At 45.7% G+C, this 25,755-nt stretch overlaps 1 protein-coding gene across 1 annotated transcript in view; it reads left to right on the top strand.

Moving 5' to 3' along the window:
* Arhgap31 (Rho GTPase activating protein 31) overlaps positions 1-25,755 on the top strand; it is a 117,213-nt gene that overhangs the window by 66,730 nt on the left and 24,728 nt on the right. The window contains exons 2-6 of the mRNA XM_006975746.4: positions 4,073-4,175; positions 7,330-7,474; positions 22,106-22,188; positions 23,341-23,448; positions 24,044-24,186. Coding sequence (XP_006975808.1) covers positions 4,073-4,175; positions 7,330-7,474; positions 22,106-22,188; positions 23,341-23,448; positions 24,044-24,186 — 582 coding nt within the window. The remainder of the gene's footprint in view (positions 1-4,072; positions 4,176-7,329; positions 7,475-22,105; positions 22,189-23,340; positions 23,449-24,043; positions 24,187-25,755) is intronic.

Here is a 25,755-nt window from a genome sequence, read left to right as displayed (position 1 = left end):
GAAGAAGAAATAAGAGCAGCAAAGTGGCATGCCTGTGCCCCTAAAACACAAAGGCAATTTAATGTGCTCTGAAAGAATGTGGCTTCAACCACCCCACAGTGTCCAAAGAGAACTGTGCTTGCTCCCATCTACCCCAGACCCTAGCCACCAGGAAACTGAGGCTGTTCACAGTCACGACTTCTGAAGGGACATGGAAAGCTTTACTGTGGCCCTTTCTACTCTAAACCCTTGGAGGAGTCAGGGATCGTAGAGACTCACCACATCGTTCATCAGTGCAAACTTGTATTTGACTTGTGCCAGGTTAGATGCAGGGAGACAAGGGACCCACGGTGCTCCATAAATAGGACATGTGGAAGACTTTCTTTTCTGTCAGAGCCATCTGTGGAAAACCTTTGTGCTGATTAGAAGGTAACTTCCAAGATTGCTGATCCAGGGAAAACAACGCAAACCAGAAAAGGGTGCTTGAGAAAAGGGTCCATGGAACAACTCAGAGATGATAACGCTGTATCCTAGCAACTGTGTGGACTTGTGTGGGAGGGACTCAACTTTCTTTGGGACCCAGATAGATCTCACAGACCAAACTCAGTGATCCCGACCTCCAGAGTCACTCCTCCCCATACCTGTGTTGACAAGGGAGGCTTTCTATCCATCTGCAGCCACTCAGCTCGCTTCTATCTGCATTCTACCCTGCTCAGAATCCTAAACTGTCCTTGAACCATGGAAACAGCAGTCTAAGGAATCCTGAGACTTGAACTCTTGGTGAAGTTGTTTGGGGTGTGTGTGTGTGTGTGTGTGTGTGTGTGTGTGTGTGTGTGTGTGTGTAGTGTGTGAGAGTGTGTGCACGCCATGTTTGTGAGGGTGCCCACAGAGGCCAAAAGAAGGCGTCAGATCCCCTGGAGCCAGAGCTACAGGTGATTGTAAGCCACTCAATGTGGGTGCTGGGAACCAAACTCAGGTCCTCTGGGAAAGGAGTATGTTATAGTTGACTGCTAAGCCATCTCTCCATTTCCATCTCTTGGTGGCCCCAGCAACACCATGCCCCCCAATACCATCTCTCTTTAAGCCCTCGATGCCCTGAGTGTCACTGCTGATTAGCAGCACAGTGTTACCTCAGAACTTACTCAAAAGTAAATTCCTTGGCACTCCCAGCACCCATCTTCACCTTCTTACTGAACTGGAATGTGCATGTTGGCAAGAACACTTTGGGGTGTGTGTACATCTATATTTCACAAGCTGTAAGCTAGGCCAGTGGCTTTTCAGCTGTAGTGGCTAGAGGACACACTTAGCTTCCCTAAGTGGGGAAATTGAGTGATTCCTTTCCCATTGCTAAAAGTAATGGAGACCTGCACCTTCCCACATGGTCCGAGATGGGAATCCAGGACAGCTAACAAGTTTGGGACTGGGGCCATGCCCTCTTTCTGGGAGGAGTTATAATAGTACCTCCCACTCACGTAGAACTGTGAACAAGGGCTTCCCCTATCTCTAAAATGGACTTCCCCATCTCTAAAATATGCAATGCCACTGTTTGTGGTGGTGCATGCTGGTAGGATTTGCTGAAGGAGGCAGAGGCAGGTTTGAGGCCAGCCTGGACTACACATTTAAAAATAAATGAATAAATAAATAATAAAATATGCAATGTCTCTGTGCCTCAGAGTTACCTAAAGACGCAGGGACTTCTCAGAAGCACAGTTACTCTCAAATAGGACCAGCAGCCACTCCAAGGAGTGGAGATGAGTTTTGACAGTTCATTTGGCTGGGAGGAGCTAAGCTTTGTTGTCACCAAGAAAATAGAACTATAAATGCATGTCCTACATAAGCCACAAAAAGAAATAACAGCTGTCATTCCAGAATACTTCTGATGTCCAGGATCTGGGCTAAATGGATAATTTCAGTCCTAGCATGAGGGTAATGTCACTGATGCCTTCATTATATATTCTAATCCCAGGCCACAAAGGCAGTTTGGCGTCTAAGTCTGCATTCTCAGCCCTACGCCACATGTGACAAGTTACAGAAGAGCTTTGAGTGATGTTGGAAGAGTCAGCTATTGCTTACACAACAGAAATTGTGTGTGTGTGTGTGTGTGTGTGTGTGTGTGTGTGTAGCACTGGAACTCTTTGTGTAAGACACACAGACTTAGCAAATTTCCTATGTAATAAAGCAGATCCAACTGTACCTTTTCTGCTCAAGGATGGGAGGAGGATCTGGGAGCCTGGCTTGCTCCCACAGCCCCACCCCTACCCTCTATTCACTCACAGGAAGTGGATCCACCTCTGTGATCTCTGGCCTCTGATATTTCCAACCCAAAATCCACTCCCTGACCTCTTTGTACCTGGGTTAACTGGAAGGTTCTCCCCAGTTCCCGTCTTGCAGGATAAGCCAGGGGCAAAATAAGGATGTGTTTTTGAAGGGAGAGGTCCTGGTATGTGTTAGCCTTTGAGGGATGGGCAGGATATTTTTAAGAATGATGAACTTGATTAAGTGCCTAGGTTACAATTATTGCAAAGCAGCAAGAGAAAGGAAATGCTTCGAGGACGTTGTAATGGAGAATTCAGTGGTGTGAGGTTGTGTACAGCGGTGGTATGAGGTTGTGCACAGCGTAGTGAGAGTTCTTGCCTTGCATCCAGCAGCCCTGGGTTAGATCCTCCAGCACTGAGTAACAAAAATGAGACTGTTGAAACTGAATACCTTGTGTCTAGGTAGAATGTTGGATTTGAACACCTAGTATCTACCTAGACAAAGCTTCAATATAAGCCCAATATTTAGGAAGCTTGGTGAGTTCAAGGCTAACCTGAGTATTATATCAAAGCCCTATCTCAAAATGAGAAAGATCCAGTCCAGTATGGACTTGTATTTAGGCTTAAGCTTGTGCAATAAGTATGAATGAATTGGCATTAGTCCAATCCAAGAAAGGTTTGGGTGTGTGTTGGGAGTGCTGGCATAGTACTAACCGATCCTTAGTTCATGGAGGACCTGTGTCACCTTTAGGTACCCAGAAGCCACAAAAAAAAACCTTAGTCTGAGGCTTAGGCTGTCCCACACCAAGTCACCATTCACCACACTTTCACAAGGGGACCTCAGGCAGACTGGTCAAGGGACCCAAGTAGCAGATGACTTGCTGTGCATCTAAAAGACAGGTATCATTCTGTCACTCTGACGATGCCCCTCAAGGTCAATCCGGGAGAGAACAACACAGCCATTTTCTACCACCAGAGCTCTGAACCTGGGAGGGTGGGAATGCAAGAGGCTATATTAGAGTCTTTTAGATATGACCCTGTAGTCAGACTTTTATTTGGGCCACCAGCTCACAAAAAAAAAAAAAAAATGACATGGAGACATTATTAATTATGAAAGCTCGGCCTATAGCTTAGGCTTGTACCACTAGCTCTTAAATTAACCCATTTATATTCATCTATATTTTGCCTTATGGCTTTTTACTTTTCTTCCATCTTGCATCTCCTGTTTTCTCTCCGTGTCCTCTGGTGTCTCTGCCTTTTTCCTTCCCCGAAGACCTCTCTGTCCCCAGAAGTCCCACCTAACCTCTTCCTGCCTAGCTATTGGCCATTCAGCTCTTTATTAAACCAATCACAGTGACACATCTTCACACCATGTAAAGAAATATTCTGCAACATGACCCATTTAAATAAATAACTAGAAGGAAGGATTGGGGTTCTCATATTTCAAAGGAAGGCATACAACAGTTACCTACGGATAAAAAAAAAAATTCTTAATATGAAGATGGAAGTGGGTGTTTTATTTGTTTGTTCGTATGTTTGTTTGAAACAGGGTCTCATCGCCCAGGCCGTCCTCAAACTTGCTATATAACTGAGGATGACCTTGAACTCCCCAATGTCCAGACTGCAGACGTACACTACTACGCCCACCAGGCCACAAACACAGGAGTATTTACAACCCCCATTAGCACTGCCTAGCACTTATAAGCAACTGTTCCTACTTGTAACTCTTCTGAGTCCCACCCTGTTTCTCTTTGAACTTAACCTGGATGGTAAGGGGGAAATCTTTACAGGACAGATTTACATCTAATACTTGCCTGTTTTTCTCTCCTTGTGCCTAGTTCCATATGTGCTGAAGAGCTGTGCCGAGTTCATAGAGACTCACGGCATTGTCGATGGCATCTATCGTCTCTCAGGCATCACCTCAAACATCCAGCGGCTAAGGTAAGCCAAAGGAAGAGCCCAGGCTTCTCCAGGGATCCTGCCTTTCTTGTGTCTCTGCTGGCGCTTGTTGGGAGTCCCAAAAAACTGAAAGATGGCCTCTGGGGGTGCAGCTGCCTGGCAATCCTAGCTCTAATCAGGAGACTCCCAGCCTGGTGGAATTCTTTCCAAGGAAAACGCCTTTTTCTTTGTCTTGGGTAGGGTTTATGCGTCTTTGACGGATTGGATTTACCTCACATGATCTAAATTACAAGTTAGGAAACATGTTTTTTTTTTTTTTCTAAAGCCCAGTCAGATTAGGGCCCCTCACACAGTGCTCAGAACTCTAAGGCCCTGAGGAGGTTTTCTTTGGATGCACTCTTGATATTTCAGATGGTTGAGAAATTAGAAGCCTGCATAATCGTACATTTCTCTAATCAATGCTGATATTTTTAAGTTACTTGGGACCAGCGATATGGCGCCACAAGGAAAGATGCTTGCTGAGCAAGCCCCGTGGTCTGAGTTTGATCCCTGGAACCTGCATAAGCAGGAGGAGAAAACTGAATCCACAAAGTTGTCCTCTGACCTCCATATACAACCAATGGCAAGTGTGCCTTTCACCTCCCCATACACCAGTAATTTTTTTAAATGGATGATGTATAAGAACCTTTAACTTGAAAAAAAAGATATGTATAAAGTGTATCTAGAATATATGAAATATATTGAAATATATAGGTATTTTTCTGTGATTATTGCAATAGGCTTATTATTTTGCCTATTATTTATGATACCGAAAGAATATTTAGTGGTTTAAAAAATATATTTATTATGTATTTGTTAATTATAAATATCAATTCTAAAATAATAAGAATATACATTTAAAAATTTTTTGAGACAGGATCTTACTCTGTAGCCCAGGCTGACCTGGAACTCAGGTCAATCCTCCTGCTTCTGTAGAACACTCACTGCAAGATCAGTATGGAAATTGTGACATATTATGTTTATTATATATTATATAATTCAGGTTTTGTCTTCTCCCTTCTCTTTGGTCCTTCATCCCCAAATCTCACTTGTAATTAAATTATAGCAAAGAATAAAACACTTTGATGGATTTTTTTAAAAATTGGTTTATTACAAGTATAGTTGTTTTATTTTATTTTTTTAATTTTGTAGTGCTGGGATGAAACCTAGACCCTTGCGCATGCTAGCCAAGGGCCCTAATGTTGAGCTATACCCCACCCTTATTGGGCATTCGTGAACCTGTGTACATGTAATTTAATTTACAAGTGTGCTTTTTGTTATTGTTGTTGTTAGGATTTTGTCTTGCTTGGTTTTAAAATGGGGTGTTACTTTGTAGACTAGGCTGGCTTTAAACTCATGGGGATCCACCTGCCTCTGCCTCTGCCTCTCTGCCTCTCTGCCTCTCTGCCTCTCTGCCTCTGCCTCTGCCTCTGCCTCTGCCTCTGCCTCTGCCTCTGCCTCTGCCTCTGCCTCTGCCTCTGCCTCTGGGCCGCCACACCCAACCATTTGTCTGACTTCTTCATTTTTTAAGACAGGGTCTCACTCTGTACCTCAGACTAGCTTTGAACTCACAACCCTCTTTCCTCATCCTCCACAGCCCTGGGATTACAGGTGTGTGCCACTATGCATGGCCTGAGTGTGCCATGCCTGAGAATTTCACTTACAGCATGTTTTTCTTCTTTCTTATTGGGGACCAGCACTGGGCCTTGAGCTCAGTCAAGCGCTCCTCACTGAGCTTCCCTCCCAGCCTCTACTCCCAGTTGTACCTCCTAGGGGTTGAGTCTTGGTCTGAAGGGCATGGGGGCTGGCATCCCACAGAGACACATAGGTAGAGCGAAGTCCTATTCTTTTAAAGACTGCCTTAGCCTTGACCAGGGAAAGTTTGGACAAAATGAATGAATATAGTCTAGATTCTTCTCTTCTGCTCTCAGAAAAACACATGCATGTGTGTTCACAGATTCGTGAGACAGCTCTTCTCAAGGCCCATGAGTTGCCTTGAGGTTCTTACAGTATTAGAGAGTTTCCCTCTCTTCTTTGACAGGACAGAACCAGAGTAGGGGTAGGCAATGGGCTGATTTGAAAACGCTGATTCTCAGCATTGATCACTACCTTACTGACCAAGGAATACACTTAGAATACACTAACTTCTATATTAAAACTAAAACTTGTCATTTAAAAACCATATATGTGGTTTACAAGGATGTAAGGTTTGAGGCCGTGCATTCATGTAACCTTGTAAGGGGATATTTTCTAATTTGACTCCGAGCCTAAACTGGGGCTGGTGGCACAGGCCTGTGACCCAACGCTCAGGAGGTTGAAGAAGCAATGATGTGAGTTCAAAACCAACCTGGTCTACACAGTGAGTCCCTGTTTTTTTTTTTAAAAAAAAAAAAAGGAGCAAAAGAAAAGAAAATGAAAGGAAGAAAGAAAGAAAGAAAGAAAGAAAGAAAGAAAGAAAGAAAGAAAGAAAGAAAGAAAGAAAGAAAGAAAGAAAGAAAGAAAGCACAGAACCTGTGATTATCTTGGTGTTCCTAGGATCCCACTGTGAACTGCTCAGGTTGGTCCCACACACTTGTGGGACATGCCAGAGTCACCACCAAACAACCCAGAAAATTCCACTGAGCATCAGAGAGGTAGTTGAGTTAGGTCCTCAAGCCTTGGGTTTGACTATCCAGATGAAGCGAGTTTGTGACAAGACTGTGGAGATCGATGATAAGACATGACACCCTCCCCACCCTGGTCCGCCCCACCCTACCCCACTTCCCCCGTTTTGGATCTCACTGGTTAAAAAAAAAAAAAAAAAGGAGTTTAATTTTGAGTAATGTCTTGGGAAAACTGAAATCTCAGTAGGCTCTTTGGGCAAACTTTTCACACCCTCCCAGTGCTCGTGACCAAGGCCCGGATGGATACAGTGCTGTGGGGAAATCTGTTCTCAAATGAGCCGTCTGACTTCAAGTCACAGCCTACCTCCAAGCAAGCCTCAGCCTCCAAAAGTGGGGTCTCTCCAATGGCCTCCTGGTGCCCATAGTAGAACGGAGGTCAAGAGGACAGGCAGATCAGCAATGTGGGCTCTTTTTAGCCCCCATGCCTCCGAGCAGCTGCTGACACAGAGCACATGTTCCCTGGGATTGTTATGTCTCCGTCTGTGCTGTTTCAGGCAAGAGTTTGGCTCAGATCAATGTCCAGATCTGACAAGGGAAGTGTACCTCCAAGACATCCACTGTGTGGGCTCCCTGTGCAAGCTCTACTTCAGGGAGCTGCCCAACCCCCTCCTGACCTACGAGCTCTATGAGAAGTTCACGGTGAGTGTTTGGCTTTTCATTGTGGTTAGCGGGTGGGATGCAGGCACCGGCCAAGGGCAGTTTCGACACTGAAATAACAATAATAAAACTCGCCAGCTGGTTGGCATTATCTTAGCCCAGTGGTGGACGTAAGATGGCCGAGGGAAGGGGAGCTGTGGGACCGTTTGCTAACCGTTTCTTTCTTGGGTTTTCAGAATGATGCTGTTTGTTTTAAGAGCTGGGTGAAATTATGTCTTTGTGTATCCAACTGAATGCGCCTCATTGTACAGGGAGGAAACTGAGAACCGAAGGAGTAAAGTGGCTGGCCCAAGGTCACACAACAGAGGCAGGGCAGGAATCTGAGCACCCCCCCACCCCCACTCTCACCCCCAACCCCGTGCTTGCTAGACGCCATGATGGTTCCTTTTCAAAAGAGTGTTCCTGCTGTGTCTGGGGTTGGGCTCAGGGAGAGAGACCGGTAGGTAGAAAAGGGAGAGAGAGAACCCCCAAATATCAAAAGATAGGTCAGAAAGCTAAGAAGAGAAAGGAAATGGGAAAGTATCCGGACCAGGCGGAGAGAGGATGGGACGGGATGGTGGGCTGCTGAGCCGAGGGCAGAATGGTGGCATCCTAGCATCCAAGGTGGGCTTGGCAAGGTAGCCAGACACAGGGAGACAAAGGCTGCATGTTTTCACTCACATTCTGATGCATGCTCCGGTGTGTGTGTGTGTGTGTGTGTGTGTGTGTGTGTGTGTAAGTGAGTGTAAGTGTAGGTACAGGCTAGGACACTAGAGTGTAGACCCAGAAAGGGGGAAAGAGGTGTGCAGGAAATGGCGGGCAACAGGACACATGAGACATGAATATAGAGAGAGGCTTTGGTGGGTGGCAGGGGACAGGGAGGGGGGGGCGCGGGGGGGGGGGGGCCGCTCAGGCAGAGGGCAAAAAAGGAGAGACTTGACAAGAACAGATTTTGTTTGAAGGTATTATAATGAAAACTAATACCAAGCGATTAAAAGCTTTAATTGAGGGAACCAGCTTCCTCTCCCCCTCCCCCCAGGGTACTCTTGAAGAGGGAGAAGTGAGTTTAGATAGAAATATAGAAGAGAGAGACAGTTAGAAACACAGGGTAGCCTCGGGAGGGCCTGGGTCAAAACCCACCAGCCCCTTCTGTCTCTGCTAAAGGGCTTTTAAGGGAATGCCAAGGGGTGGAGCAAAAGACCTCCCCCCAGCACAGGCAAGCCATCCCCTGATGCAGCCCTGCTGTGTAAAGCAAGCTCAGATCTCACTAGGAAACCTTTGTGGGCTCCCACATTAATAAATAAGAAAGCGAAAATCGGGCTTAACGCGTACGCCTACAGAGGTAGATTGTAGAACAGGGGGGTTGATGGAAAAGCAAAAGAAGAGGGGGGGGTGCCAAAATACTGGACCACATCATCCAGTCTGGGGAGGAGAGAAATGAGAACAGATCAGAGGAGTACCGGGAAGGTACTTGCTCATCCCTGCAAGGCCTGTTCCGTGCTGGAGGGCAGGGGTCAGGGGACCGCTCGGATTAGCATCATAAATAGAAATGAACCAAATCTGGGCTCTAGTGGTGTGACAGGGTGTTTCTCAATATCCTGTAATAAACTTTTGACCACATGAAAGGTTGCTTCATTCAAAATCACGCAGAAATAAATGAATAATTATTCTTTTTTGGTGTTGTTTTTGGTTTTGAGACAAGGTCTTTCTGCGTAGCCCTGGCTATCCTGGAACTCACTTTGTAGACCAGGCTGGCTTCGAACTCACCCAGATCCACCTGCCTCTGTCCCCCAAGTGCTGAGATTAAAGGCGTGTGCCTCCACGGCCTGGCATGAATGATTATTCTCAAGAGGTGGGCTTGGAACTCACAATGGATTTAAGTGTTTTCACTGATATAGGAACAAGGTCACAGTGATCATTGAAAAATAGGGGGGAAAAAAACCAAGAGACATAAATGTATATTAAGAAAGGCTTGGGAGGGCTGGAAAGATGGTTCAGTCATTAAAAGCCACCTGTAATTCCAGTTCCAGGAGGCTCGACACCCTCTGGCTTCTTTGGATACTGGCACACATATAGTGCACATAAACTCACAAGGCACATTTACATACATACACATGCATCTTAAAAGAAAGGCAGGCTTGAGATGTCGAAGTGGCTCAGCTGCCCACCCTAACAACCCCAGCTCAAGTTCATCTCTGAGACCAATGTGATAGAGAGAGAGAACCGACTCCCACAGTGTCATGTGACATGCATACATGTGCCATGGCACACGTGTACACACACACACACACACACACACACACACACACACACACACAAATAATATTTTAAGAGAAAGGTAATTTTTTTTTGTTTTTTTTTTTTTTGTTTTTCGAGACAGCATTTCTCTGTGTAGCTTTGTGCCTTTCCTGGAACTCACTTGGTAGCCCAGGCTGGCCTCGAACTCACAGAGATCCGCCTGGCTCTGCCTCCCGAGTGCTGGGGAAAGGTAATTTTTTAAAAGGCTTGAAAGGAAGGGAATTCAAGAGTGGTGTTTATTTTAATGGTATGACTATAGTATTAGCTCTCTTGTATACTAATTTTCATAACCTGACCCACAGAATACATTGATTTCTAGTGAAAAATAGCCCAAAGCACATGAAAACCTTAATCATAAATGTTCGACTACACCAACCTGTAGCTGCTGGTGTAGCGTTGTGGGTGGCTAAGGGAAATCTTCATAAGAAACTTCAGAAACATAAGAAACTTAATTCTGGAGCCGGGCGGTGGTGGCGCACGCCTTTAATCCCAGCACTCGGGAGGCAGAGCCAGGAGGATCTCTGTGAGTTCGAGGCCAGCCTGGGCTACCAAGTGAGTTCCAGGAAAGGCGCAAAGCTACGCAGAGAAACCCTGTCTCGAAAAAACCAAAAAAAAAAAAAAAGAAACTTAATTCTGTCGATAGCCTAGGGTCAGCTCCTCCGTCCCGCTCCTGCCCCTGCCCGGTCCTTTCGCCGGACTGCGAGAATAGGAAAAATAGAAAACACATGCTGGAAGGCAACCTTTTGTCAGCTTTTCATCTGATTGAAGGAAATAACGTGAGTTTAGACAGTTTATTGACACTAAAAAGTAAAATAGGAATGTTTTGTTTTGGTTGCTGATTTCTACAGAGCTAAAGCCTACTGATTAATTATGTTGCAGAATTTGTCCTTTAGTGGATTTCTTTGACTGCAATAATGAATTTGATGGAATAAGCAAACCTTGGGGATGTGAAAACTATAGCTCTCTCACACTCTCACACTTTGACTTACTTGCATGGCTGAAGTCAAATACTACCTCATTGGATTAAAAAGAGGATTAAAAAATAATAATAGAATAATAATGTTAATAATGATAATAGCTGCCATGTAACTGAGTGCTTAGTCTGTTGTAAACTCATGAGCAGCATCTCAATTAGTACCTTTCACTCCTAAGTAGGATCTCATTTAGTGCCATTTACTCCTAAGTAGGACCTAATATAGTACCTGTTACTCATGAGTAGGATCTCATTTAGTGCCTTTTACTCCTAAGTAGGATCTCATTTAGTGCCAGTTACTCCTGAGTAGGACCTCATTTAGTACCTGTTTCTCCTGAGTAGGATGTCATTTAGTACCTGTTACTCCTGAGTAGGATCTCATTTAGTACCTGTTACTCCTGAGTAGGACCTCATTTAGTGCCAGTTACTCCTGAGTAGGACCTCATTTAGTACCTGTTACTCCTGAGTAGGATCTCATTTAGTACCTGTTACTCCTGAGTAGGATCTCATTTAGTGCCTGTTACTCCTGAGTAGGATCTCATTTAGTACCTGTTACTCCTGAGTAGGACCTATTTAGTACCTGTTACTCCTGAGTAGGATCTCATTTAGTATCTGTTACTCATGAGTAGGATCTCATTTAGTGCCTGTTACTCCTGAGTAGGATCTCATTTAGTGCCTGTTACTCCTGAGTAGGATCTCATTTAGTATCTGTTACTCCTGAGTAGGATCTCATTTAGTACCTGTTACTCCTGAGTAGGACCTATTTAGTACCTGTTACTCCTGAGTAGGATCTCATTTAGTATCTGTTACTCATGAGTAGGATCTCATTTAGTGCCTGTTACTCCTGAGTAGGATCTCATTTAGTGCCTGTTACTCCTGAGTAGGATCTCATTTAGTGCCTGTTACTCCTGAGTAGGATCTCATTTAGTACCTGTTATTCATGAGTAGGACCTATTTAGTACCTGTTACTCCTGAGTAGGATCTCATTTAGTATCTGTTACTCATGAGTAGGATCTCATTTAGTGCCTGTTACTCCTGAGTAGGATCTCATTTAGTGCCTGTTACTCCTGAGTAGGATCTCATTTAGTACCTGTTATTCATGAGTAGGACCTATTTAGTACCTGTTACTCCTGAGTAGGATCTCATTTAGTATCTGTTACTCATGAGTAGGATCTCATTTAGTGCCTGTTACTCCTGAGTAGGATCTCATTTAGTGCCTGTTACTCCTGAGTAGGATCTCATTTAGTGCCTGTTACTCCTGAGTAGGATCTCATTTAGTACCTGTTATTCATGAGTAGGACCTATTTAGTACCTGTTACTCCTGAGTAGGATCTCATTTAGTACCTTATGAAGTACTTCCTACCGTCACCCTCAGCTGAGTACCAGTCCTAGGTGGAGATAAAGATGCAAATTCTGCTCACAGCTCCCACACCACTCAAATACAGTGTGGGTTCTGAAAAGTGTCAGCTATTAGTAACCTAACAGGAGATACAATGAAGGATGATGTCCATGAGCAGTGTTGAGAGCCAGCTACCTACGGGGGAAACAAGTTACCTTCTTACTGTTTAGCAGGTCTCAGAGTGTTGAAGAATGTCCTCACAGGAAAAGCAGAGGGAAAAAAAATAACAAGAGCTAAATTTGACAAATTAAACCACATATGCATTATCTGTTCCTATGCTAAAAAATACACTGATGAAATTAAATTGTAAAATATTAATAATAACTATTTTAGGCTGATGGAAAAATGGCATATATATACATATATATGTACGTGTGTGTGTGTGTGTGTGTGTGTGTGTGTGTGTGTGTGTATTTTTTCTCCCCTTGGGCTGGAGAAATGACTTAGTCGTTAAGAGCACTGGCTGCTCTTCCAGGGGACCCACACAGTGGCTCACAACCATCTGTAACTCCAGTTCCACAGGATTCAACATACTTTTCTCACCTCCTCAGGCATCAGGTATCCATGTGGTGTGAAAACTTACTTGCTGGCAAAAGCCCCATACACATAAAATAAAATAAAACTTACTATATATATTCTTAAGCAGGGCCTGATGGTGTACCCCTGTAATCTCAGTGCTGGGAGATGAAGGCAAAGGATTGAGAATTCAGAACCAGCTGCAACCATATGTCCAGTGAGAAGCCAGTCAGGGCTACATGAATCCATCCGTTAAAAATACACCATTCAGGCTAGAGAGATGACTCAGCAGTTAAGAGCACTGCCTGCTCCTCCTCCAGAGATCCTGAGTTCAATTCTCAGCAACCACATGGTGGCTCACAACCATCTGTAATGAGATCTGGTGCCCTCTTCTGGCATGCAGGCATACACGCAAATAGAGCACTCATGCATAAATAAATAAATAAATAAATATTTTTTAAAATACACTATTCTTAATAAATGACAAAGAGATTAATATTCCTTAATTATAGAGAACTACCGATTATCAATAAAAAGAAAAATACATAACTTCTCACATAATAAATGAGCAAAATACTTCAACAGACAATTCAAAGAAACATAATTATGTATAAACTACTAGAAAGATATATTCGCATGTTAATCTTTTGTTGTTGTTGTTGCTATTTTGAGATAGGATTTCTCTGTGTAATAATCCTGGCTGTCCTGGAACTTGCTTTGTAGACCAGGCTGGCCTCAAACTCACACAGATACCCCTGCCTCTACCTCCCAAGTGCTGGGGTTAAAAGCATGCACCACCACCACCCAGCATGCATGTTACTTTTTTAGAGATTTCTTTGTTCTAATTTATGTGTATATGTGTGCACCCACATGAGTGTACACGCACCACACACATGTGTGTGCCTAAGAGGGCACTGGGTCCCTGGAACTGGAGTTGCAGGTGGTGGGAGCTTTATGTGAATGTTGGGAACCAAACCTGAGTTCTCTGCAAAACCAGTATGTGCTCTTAACTGATGATCTTAAAAATAAATTTAAATATTACATTTCATGCTGGCAAGCCTGTGAGAAAACTCACTCTTTATAATCTTCTACTGGAAATGTAAATTAGGTGGGCAACCCAGAAAGTCATTTGAAATTGTGATCAAGGTTCTAAACACATTGTGCTCTTTAATCCAGTATCTCTGGAACCCAATTTTAGGGTAATAATTAGAAGGTAACACAAATAATTGATATACAACTATATTCATTGTGGTATTATACATAACATCCCAAATTTGGAAAATAGCTACGTCTCTACCATAAATAAATAGACAAATAAATAGCAAATCTATTGTTTCAAAACTGTGTAGACAGGAAAAGACACATTTCTGAAGAATGTTTTGCTGGCCACGGTGTGACATTAAATAGGAAGAAAGCAGTCTGTGAGAGTGTTTAGGAAGGCAAGCCAGTTCTTGGTGCTCATACTGGGGCTGGAGGATGCGGGACAGGAGAGGGGCGTTCTCTTCCACTTCTTGGGTAAGTAGGTTGACAGTGAGCCCTTCTAAGTAGAACAATAAAAAGCACTTTTTTCCTGCAACTTTCAAGTTACTAGTCTCCATGACTACTGTAACAAATTACCACAAACTGTCTTAGTTTATTTCCTGTTGCTATGACAAAAATGCCTGGACAAAACCAGTTTAGAGCTGGAGAGATGGCTCAGAGGTTACTAGAACTCACTGTCTGCTCTTCCTCTTCCAGAGGACCTGGGTTCAATTCCTAACACTCACGTGGCCACTCAGTCTTTTAACCCTAGTTCTAGGGGCTCTAATGCCCTCTCCTGGCTTTCTTGGGCACTGCATGCAAGTAGCACAGACGCACATGCAGGCAAACTACCCATGTATATAAAATAATAAAATAAAATAAAACACAAAAAAAGCAACCTTAGGGGTTTAGGGAGGCAAGCCCATGTGCTTGCCACCATGCCTAACCATCTGAGTTCAATCCTCAGGACTCACGTGGTGTAAGGAGAAAGCTGACTCCTACTGGTTGTCCCCTGACCGTCACATGCACCCACAGTGCTTCCCACGTTCAGGAATGGTCTTCTCCCCTCAATTAAGAAAACCCCTCTGAGTTCTGGTGAGGATCCAGTGAGGATGGTGTACCGGAAACCAGGGGCCTTGAACCAGACCAGTGACTCATTGCAATGAACAGTTGCCAGTCAAGCTGATGGGACAGAGGGGTGTATATTACATGGCACACCAAAGCCTCCAATGCCACCAGGACGAATCAAGAGATGGTGGAGAGGCAGAAAAGAAGGAGAAGCAAAGAGATTTTTCTGTTGTTGTTGGTTTTGGTTTTGGTTTGGGGGGATTTCGGGTTTTTTTGTTTTGTTTTGTTTTGTTTTTACTTTTGTTTACTTGCTTACTGTGTTTTGTTTTCTTTTATGGGGGAGGATATAGGGGACCTGGGAGGTGAGCAAGAATTGGGATGCTTGGTGTGAAACTCCCAAAGAAGTTAAATTTAAAAAAAAAAAAAAAAAAAAAAAAGATAGAAAGAAAACTCCTCTGTGCCAGGCGTAGTGAAACACGCCTTTAATTCCAGCACTTGGGAAGCAGAGGCAGGTGAATCTCTCTGGGTTTGATGCCAGCCTGGTCTAGAGAGTGAGTTCCAGTCTGACCAGGGATACGTAGTGAGACCCTGCTTTGGGGATGGAGGGAGTGGAAGGAAGGAAGGAAGGAAGGGAGGGAGGGAGGGAGGGAGGAAGGAAGGAAGGAAGGAAGGAAGGAAGGAAGGAAGGAAGGAAGGAAGGAAGGAAGGAAGGAAGGAAGGAAGGAAGGAAGGAAGAAATCACCAGCCAACCCGATCTAGACGGTCCCCTCACTGACATGCTCTCTTCCCAGGTGGTTCAGACTGTGTCCGTTATTGACAATTAAAACTAACCATGACACTAACTTATTCTGTCACACCTCGGAAAGCCAAGAGTTAAAAACAGTGTCATGGAGGTGACTTTCCCGCTCCCTCCGGGGGCCCTGGAAAAAAGGCATTCCTTGCCTCTTCCAGCCCTAATATCTGTTGACATTTATGGGCTTTTGGGCACATCCCTCAATCTTGCCTCCACGTGGAGTTCTCTTCTAGCACAGTGTCTCTCTCTTGCAAGGACGGCTATAAACTGCATTTTGGGGTGACCTAGAGAATCTAAGATCATTCCCCAGCTCAAGGTCCTCAACTTAATCACAATTGCAAAGACCACCACCTTTTTTTTTTTCTCAAATAAAGTATCATTTCCAGGACACAGGACCTGCTATCTTTGGAAGCAATTATTCAACATACCTTATTTTGCAGAGGAAAGAAAACGCAGCATTCATTTTAGGAAAAATTCAAATTTTCTTCTCATGGATCCGGTTAAAGTCATTAAACTCAAGTGAAGGTTGCTAAGTTGGAGTTCCTAGGGAATAGTGGTTTAACTATTTATTGCATTTGTGTTAAGGTCATTGCGGGTGGCGGTGCTGCATGTACCTGTGTGCATAAGTGCAGAAGGGCCTGGGGTGTTGCTCTCTCGCACCCTCCCCTACCCCCTTGAGGCAGTCTCACTGAGTCTGAAGCCCGGCGGTGGCATTTGAACCAGATGCACTAGCCAGGGGGCTCCAGGGACACACTGCCTCCACCAGTCTCCGTCCCACAGTGGTAGGCTTAGAGGCATGTGGCCCATCTCCTTACATGGGGACTGGGAATCTCAACTCAGTCCTCAGACTGTCACGGCAAGTGCTCTGGGCCATCTCCACAGCCCCCCCGGAGTCATTTCTTTATGTCCCGCTCTACTTTGCTGAGTTAAAATTCTACCTAAGGACAGGACCATATTTATCTTACTCACTATTACGCTTCTCCCTTCCAGCTATGGGAAAATATTGGAATGGTTACTCAGCAAATGTTTGCTCACAAGTTTGTTGACTCACATAAGTCACCCAAAATGTAGCTTGGGGCTAATTAGAGACTCAACAATGGCACGTGGTTTATGAGCTCAAGATGGCTACAGAGCGGGAGGGGTTGGAAGGCAACTGTCGTGGCTTGCCGGGGACCTTTTTAAAACTGAAAAGCCCTTGGGACTGGAGAGATGGCTCAGCAGTGACAAGCAAGTGCTGTTCTTTCAGAGGACCCATGGTAGGCAGCTCACGGCCGCTTGCAACTCCAGCTCCAAGGGGATTCAGCATCTCTGGCCTTTGTAGGCGCGCGCACTCATGTGCACATGCACACACGCACGCACGCACGCACATCACACATAATTAAAAATAAAATAGGGAGCTGGAGAAATGGCTCAGCAGTTCAGCACTGACCGCTTGCTCTTGCAGAGGACCTGAGTTTGGGTCCCAGCTCCAGGGAGTCCCAACCACCAGTTGCGGGTGGTCCCATGCCCTCTAGCCTCCTTCAACACCCCAATGCAAGTGAGACACATAACTCATGCATGCACACACACACATAAATGTGATTTTTTAAAAAAAATACTAATCTTTTAAAACATCTTTTTAAAAAGAAAAAAGAAAGACTCTCATCCTCAGAAACCTTTAACCTTGGGCCTAGTGCTCATCATAAGGGCGAGTGCTCCTAGGTGGCACTGTCCTCAAGGTGTGGCCCACATGTGGCTGTCTGCCGTTTTTTAAGGATAAAGCAAAATATTAACTCATTCACTTGTTTATTCCATTCAACAGCTGTTTGTTGGGACCTTCTGCAGGCAGCTGGAAGGCATAGTTCCGGGGCCTGGAGATTTAATGGTGAACAAGACAGATACAATCCTTATTTATTGAACGTGCTATTTAAATGAAAGAGAGAGAGGAAGAGAGATGATAAACTCTTGTAATACACAGATGTTTCCTGAGAGCTTTTAATAAACACTATGAAGAAAAATAGCCCAGGGCTGAGGAGATACGAATGACAGGGACTGCTATTTTAGGGTCACCAGAGTTCTCTCCGTGAGGCGGAATCTGAACCGATAGGGATAGAGTGAGGGGACAGATTATACCAGTATCTGGTGAAGTGGGTGACAAGAAGAAACAGCAGGTCCAAAGGCCTGGGCTTGGGGGTGGGGTTGACGCTGAGCTTGAGAGAACCTGTAGAGACCAGTGCCTGGCATGGGACGGGCAAGGTGGCCGTGACGGGAGCTGGGATAGAGGATCCACAGGGGGGGCTGGATCACCCGGTACTGATGACGTCCATGGATGTAACAAGGATGCATTCCCAAGGACTACCTAGAGGAAAACAGTAATTATCCCCCGGGGACTGAAGGCTTACAGTTCCAAGGAAAATTAACCTTTCTTTAATTTTTTTCTGATCATTACTTTTTAAAAACTTAGTTGTGGTGTCAAATAATTTAATAAAAATGGTTTATAGTCGTTTTTAAGTAATTGGTAAAACTTAAAATTGTAGCCAGGGGGGCCTGTGGCTCAGCAGATAAAAGGCATATCGTCCTCTGACTTGCACATATGTACACACACACACACACACACACACACACACACACACACACATTAATTTTCTAATTGCCCCCAGGGTGCAGTTAGAGAAAGCCTCTCTGACTCGCTTGCATTGGGCCGCCCTAGCGAGGATGGCTCTCTGGGCAGGAGGAGCTGAGCTGTAGGGCAGAGGTGGCTTCTGAAAAGCAGAGGCCTAGAGCGAGTACCCACCGCCCGGAGAGAGCCCTGCCTTTGTCTGGCCCCTCAGAGGTCAGGAAGACGATCATCTAAACAGTGATGGAGAGAGCAAGCAGTGCCAGGCTCATCCCAGATCTCTGAGACTGAAACATTAGCCAAACTGGCCAGCTTTCTCTTCCAGTTCACACGCACGCACGCACGCACGCACGCGCGCACGCACGCGCGCGCGCACACACACACACACACGGGTGGGTAAAGCTTCCACTCTAGTCCCCCAAATGCCCAACAATAGGATCTGAGCAGTTGGGAACACAAACCAAAAGTGTATTTGCAGTGGCCAGATCTCCCCCCAGAGAAAAATGAGGATTTAAGCCAAGCTTGGTGTCACCCTCCCATAAATACCAGCTCAGGGGAGGTTGAGGCAGGAAGATTGGGAGTTCAAGGCCAGCCTGGCTTACATAGAAAAGACCCTGTCTGGTTAAGTAATTCAATGGAAAGAAAAAAGAAAGTGAGTTTCTAGATAGGGCGGAGGGGGGAGGGGAAAGGGGTGGGGGAGTGCCCTGGAAAGAGACTGTGAATATGGAAATAAAAGGTAGTTCTCACTGAGCCCAGCAAGCATCAGGGGTTAACCTGCCCCTTGGCTTAAGAAAGTGTTTCTTAACCTTCCTAATGCTGCAACCCTTTAATACAGTTCCTCACGTTGTGGTTGACCCCCAACCATAAAATTATTTTTATTGCTATTTCATGACCGTAATTTTGCTACTGTTATGAATCGTAACATGAATATCTGTGTTTTCTGGTCTTCTTAGGGATCCCTATGAAAGGGTCATTCAGCGCCACACACACACACACACACACACACACACACACACACACACACACACACGCAGGGTCACCACCCACAGGTTGAGAACCACTCACTGGCTTAGGAGACCGACAATGACTAAACCACTCCCTGAAATCCTGAAGGAACTTTCCATGAGGGCTGCTATCTCCACCTGCACCTCTGTCCCCCAAATACATCTCTCAGTTTTCCATTGCTGTTGTTGGCAAGTGCCCCGACATTCAGCTCTAGACACCTCTTATAAAGAGGGAAATGGCGCCAAGCGCCGCAGAGCTTGGTCCTGCAGCCTCCTGGACTCTCCCTGGGTGTTGCTTCATGGAAGCAAACCGTGAAGACCCACGCTCTGTTCTGCAGCCCTGGTTGTCTGGAGGGCTCGCCTTCCCTTTCCATATGAGCTTCTCCCTGCCTGCCGGGAATGTGGTCCCTGAAATTCTGCTTTCTAAATAATGTTCCAGGAAGGAGACGGCAGGGGTAGGGATCCTCCATAGAGGCCTCACAGGCCCCTGCCCCCTCGATCCTGTGTGTCTCACAACGTAGAGAGGGCAGCAGGTGCTAGCATTGGCTCTGTTCGCAGCAGGCACACCCACCCGAAGAGTGAGGGCCGTGATTATTGACACTCCAACCCACGTTTCCCTCCTCTGGGGAAAAGATAACTCAAATTTTCCACATTGCGGTGTCTGGCTGCCTTTTTCAAATAGTGGGCATGCATGTAGATAGAGATAAGAGTTTTGCTTCCGTTGAGAAAGGGGTGGTCTGGGGAGATAGCTCCGTGGGTAAGAGCACTTGATGCGCAAGCCAAGGACCTGAATGCTGGTTCTCACCACCCACAGAAACCTGGACAAAGTCACGGGCACTTCTGCAGTGATGCAGGAGACGCCAGGTCTTCTGGGGCTCACTGTAAAGCCCCAGACTCAGTGAGACACCCTGTTTCAAGGGAATAAGGCAGAGACGGACATGGGAAGCCAAAAGACATACCTCTCTGTCTGGTGCCTGTGTGTACACAGAATTAAAATGTCATAATGAAACCCATCACTCATAGGCTTACTTTACATTTTTATTTAAAAACCAATAAATACATGAGGGAACGGGAGCATGTTGTCACACACCTTGTTCAGCATAGGAATGGTGTGGGAACAGGGGTGAGAGTGATAGGGGGACCCCGGCAGGACCTTAGAATCCTTCTAAGTCAGAACATACACAGCGGATATGGCTTAGAGAAGGGCCCAGCAAATGGCGGGTGTCCGGGAAAGTTCATCGGTTTCTGATTTCAGTGAGCAGTAAGTGTCTAAAAACTATCGCTAAGAGTATAACACGAATGTTGTTGTTGTTGTTGCTGCTGCTGTGATGTTGTGTGGTGCCAGAGACTAGGCCCAGGGCCTCTTACATGGTAAGCAAGTGCCTTTATCCCTGAGCTAAAGCCACAGCCCTTCTTAAAATTTTAAGACGGGGACAGCAAGAGAGCTCAGTGGTTAAAGGTGCTTGCAGCCAAGTGCAATAACCTGAGTTTGATCTCTGGGATCCACATCATGGAAAGAGACAACCAGCTCTTGCAAGCTGTTCTCAGCCTTCACATGTATCTCATGTGTAAATACACTCACGCACAACTAATTATAATAAATACAATGAATTTTAAAACAGGATCTTGATATGTTATTAGGGAGGGAGGCCCTTGTACTTGCTCTATTGCCCAGGCAGGCCTTGAACTCGTGGCCTTCCTGCTTCGCCCTTCTGAGAAGCCATAATCACCACCGAATTGTACAGTGCAGTACAAGGAACTCTGTGTGTTTGGTTATTTGTTTTGTTGGGCTGGTAGAGCCTTGTGCGTGCTAAGCAAATGCTCTACCACTAAGCCACACCCAGCACTCCAGAATCACAGCCCAAGCCAGAAATGCTAGCTAACAAATAAATATGGGCAAACAGTGCACAAAGCCCACAGATTTGAATCTTCGTTTTTGCTTCTATTGCAGCCGCGGGTGGTGATTATCAAAGCAAACGCAAGAGCCGGAGGCAGCTAGTCCACACTGAGTCAGGAAACAGCAAGAATGCTTGAGCTCTGCTCTGTGTCTCCTTTGTCTTCGGGACACCTGCAGCATGGTGCTGTCCATATTTAGGGTGCATCCCCTTGCTCTAATTAACCTAATCTAGATAACCCTTCACAGGCAGGCCAAAAGACTTGTCTCCTCGGTGACTTTTTTTTTTTTAGATCCTGTCAAGTTGACCATCCATTTTAATCATGGCATCCTAATCAAGGATCTAGTCTCAAGATAGGAAACGGAGCTGGAACTGTAGAATCTTCAGGGATGTTGGCATCACGCAGCAGCCTCAGGCTAGGGAGAGATAGACACCGGCCAGCCTGTCATCACATTGTCCTCATGGTGTCGCTGCCTCCCCCTGCAAGGCCCTGCACTGACAGGAACAAAATGCCCCCACAGGATATAAGCAGAGAGCAAATCAGGGCGAGGCCACCAAATCCTGGGGACAAAACTCTAATCCCTGATAAGGAAGGCACGTCTTCTCTGCTTCTTGGCAGCCAAAACGGGCAGCAACTAAGGACTGGAAGTCATAGAATACACACAGGCTAGGTGACAAGTAAGTGGATGTTCACACCCACGAGGACTGAGTAAACCTGTGTCCCTATGACATCTCTGTCTAATGCTGTCTCTCTGAGTGTGAGTGTCTATGACTCTCTGCCTTGCAAGACACGTTTAGATCCTATACATTCTTCCCTGGACACAAAACAACATCTGAGGGCACCCAGAGACAACCCCCATCCCGTGTGCATACAGGGTAAAGACACTTGACTCAGTGAAACTCAGAAAGAGCACTCGGCTGGCTGCCGACACAGACAAGGATGCTTCTGGGATGGGATCTGCAAGCACACAGTTGTGAGGCTAGAGGACCTGAGTCCTAAATAAGACCAGCGGGTGCAGAAAGGATACTGGCTCTTGGGTGCTCACTGGGTACTTCATGTTCCTCTCCACAGGAAGCAGTGTCTCATTGCCCGGAAGAAGGACAGCTAGCCCGAATCCAGAATGTTATCCAGGAGCTGCCCCCACCCCATTATAGGTAAGAAAGAACCGTTCAGACTGAGTGTGGTCAAACATCAAGGAGGCGGGGAGGCGTGGCAATTGACGCAAATGGATGGTGGCTTTCCTGGGGACATTTGGAAATTAATGGTCAGTGTTATCAGGATGAGCAGGTGTCCAACCAGGGACATTAGCAGCCAAGGGCAAACCTGTCTCCATTTGCAGGGCACTCAACAGAGTCCCCCCCCAAAAGTCATCCCTATCACACAAGCCAGCCTCATGGTGACATCCTTGGTTCATAGCCAGAATTATGCTACAAACAAACCTTTGGAGTCCCAGATGGCCTTAAAGCTGGGGGTGACGGTGCCTCTTCAGCACTATTATCTCTACTGGCTCCTTAAAAATAGCCCAGACGTCATCCCCATCCTTTCTATCCCCACAGATTAGCCCACATGGTACTAACTCTCCCAGTGTTGCCTACATCTGTTTACCTTTCAAAGTGGGGGTGGAGTTTGATGTGGAGTTAAAAAGAGCTTCGTGGGGCTGGAGAGATGGCTCAGCGGTTAAGAGCACTGGCTGCTCTTCCAGAGGTCCTGAGTTCAATTCCCAGCAACCACATGGTGGCTCACAACCATCCCTAATGAGATCTTGTGCCCTCTTCTGGCCTGCAAGCATGCATGTAGACAGAACACTGTATACATAATAAATAAATAAATCTTTAAAAAAAAAAAAAAAAAAAAGAGCTTCGTGGTGGTCAACAAATACTTGTCTGTGAAACGAGCCCGTTAACAAGAACCAAGTTAGTCTGTAGCTATACGGATGTCCTCTAAGAATCAAGATGAGACCCTCTTTGAGGACCGTGGGGAGGTGAATTTTCCCAGGGTGGAAAAGAAACAAGTTGTTCCCTAACAGCTCAGGGTGTGCGCTCTGTGGTTCCCTGTTCCTATCTGTGGATCTGCTCCAGTGGTTTCCGATGACATCTGACAGCATTGACACCTGTCCCCATCCTGAGTCAGTGGCCCTGGAGTCGAGAAAGCTACCTTCCTTGATCTCTTCCCACTGTTCCTTCAAAGTTCATAATGTGGAGTGTCTTAAATCCCAACTTGGACGGGACCTTCAAGTGACAGATGTCGCGTAGGTGCTGACATGTCTCACTCTGCCAAAAATCTAACAAAGAAATGAACTGTTTCAGGACCTTGGAATACCTGATTCGACACCTGGCCCACATCGCCTCATTCAGCAGCAAGACCAACATGCATGCCAGGAACCTGGCCCTGGTGTGGGCCCCAAACCTCCTCAGGTAACTACCACCCCATGGGCTCATAGCAGCACGCACTGCTCTGAGCAGAAACAAAGCCTGGGTCCTTCAAAGCTAAAACCATGGAAGACAGACCTATGGCTCAGTCATCTTTTTATAGCATATATGAATCAAAAGTGCCTTTAAAAATTTAAGCTCTTGGCCTGCTAGCTTGGAAACTCTGGTTCCAAAGGCATTTGTTGGCCATAATCCCAGGGTGGCTAAAGTTATGGCTCTGTATGCTACCATTTCTTGAAAAGGCCTTTTCTCCCCCCATGGGACTCATCGGCTTTTCTTGGCTTTGGTGAGGTCACAGATGCCTCTAACTTCAATCAGCTGCTTCATGCAGCGCATGTGGGACAGCTGGATAAAGGTGGAGGGGAGCCCCATGAAGTAAAAAGAAGTCATTCCTGTACATTTATGGACAATGTTTATAGTCGGGTGACAGCGATTTCCAGTCTATTTAGTGGGTTGGGCTTCACGACCATTGGGAGTCTCTCTCTGGTTGGTCATGAAAAGTTAAAACATGTGGACTATACAAAAGGCTCACTGCCTCCTAGTATAAGGAGAAGTCACTCTGGATGTTGCTCCCGCACAGGTGTAAAAAGATCGAAGCCACTATTTGCAACGGAGACGCAGCCTTTCTGGCAGTCCGGGTCCAGCAGGTGGTGATTGAGTTCATACTGAATCACGCCGATCAAATCTTCAACAGTGGTGCTCCAGGGCCTCTGCAGCAGGATGGTAATGGCTCCCCCTGGCATAGTCCCCACACACCTAACCTCCCTTATTGCCCTAATCCTAGAGCCCCCCAAAAAAGTGAGTATGAAAGTGGAGGCGGGAAAAGCAGGCGTTCCAGGTCAGCCCTGCCTACATAGAGAGTTTATGGCCAGTCTGCGCTGCTTATGTGAGACACAGTCTCAGACATCTAATAGTAAGTGAGGGTGGTCTTGGCTTTAGTTCTGACTGAATACCGTATCGTGTGCCGACTGCTGTGTGTTGTTATCTGTGATAATTCACTGTTATAGTGTTGCAGATACTGGCCACTGTGACGGTGTTAGGTATGTATCTGTGTGATGCAGCAGTGGTTGCATTTGCATGTGGATTTAGCACGTTTCTGATCAGGTGCATACATGGCCTCTCCCGGGGATGTGGTGTTGGGGTAGAACTGAGATAGTGTTCTCTTTCTAGTGAGTTCTTTATTATGTAAAGGTATGGGCAACGTTCTTCTCCTTTGTGGTTTTCACTAAGTTTAGAAGAGCCTCATGCCTTCCCCTTGAAGTCGTAAGTGAGCAGAGGCCGTGTGTCTACACTTACATTCTCTGTGCAACCATTTCCCGAGTACTTTATCCTGCCCTGTATCAGGAAGGAGGCATACAAAAATAATTGTGCTTGTGTGGGGCTTGTAATGGCACAGTGAGCCCTAGGCTTGAACTGGTCTGTGCTGTTTGAATGTCTATGAGCTTCATTTATAAAAATATTATAATAATAATAATAATAATAACAGGCCAGGTAGCAGTGGTGCATGCCTTTAATCCTGGCACTCAGGAGGCAGAGGCAGGCGGATCTCTATGAGTTCAAGGCCAGCCTGGTCTGCAGAGCGAGATCCAAGACATGTACCAAAACTACATGGAGAAACCCTGTCTTGAAAAAACAAAACACAAAATAAAAAAAAATTAAAAAAAAAAAACAAAACCAGAAATCTGGTTGATCAGAATTATCTCAGTGACCATTTGTGTTTAAAAGTGGTTTTACAACATACGTGTCTGTCACCTTCACCTGATGATGGATGGGCTTGTGAGGACACAGATTACTGAGCCTCATCCTGGATCTTCCTGCTTTAAACAGTCTAGAGTGTGGCTTAAAAAAAAAAAAAAAAAAGGGTACTTCTAAGAAGTCCCCTGTGATGTCAATGCTGTCATGAGAGTCCACACTAGGAGAGTGTGCTAGTGTGCTTTCCATTGTTGTGATAAACACCATGACCACAGGCAGCCTGGGGAGGAGAGGGTTCATTCATCTCACAGCTTACTCTCCTTCCTGAAGGGAAGTCAGGGCAGGAACTCAAGGCAGGAACCTGGAGGCAGGAGCTGAAGCAGAAACCCCTGGGGGAGTCTTACTGGCTTGCTCCTCATGGCTGTCTCAGCTTGTCTTTTTATACCCAAAACCAACTGCCTGGGGGTGGCACCATCCACAATGGGCTGGGACCTCCCACATCAATCATTAATCAAGAAAGTGCCCTAGATACCAGGTGCCAACAGCTCCTTCACATGCATTTGTAAATGATCAAAAAATGTCCCCAGAGGGTGCTAGAGA

The sequence above is a fragment of the Peromyscus maniculatus genome, chromosome 12 (genome assembly GCF_049852395.1).
Source record: "Peromyscus maniculatus bairdii isolate BWxNUB_F1_BW_parent chromosome 12, HU_Pman_BW_mat_3.1, whole genome shotgun sequence".
Classification (NCBI taxonomy): Eukaryota; Metazoa; Chordata; class Mammalia; order Rodentia; family Cricetidae; genus Peromyscus; species Peromyscus maniculatus.
The sequence above is the reverse complement of the archived record's forward strand: the minus strand, read 5'-3'. Positions and strand labels throughout refer to the sequence as shown.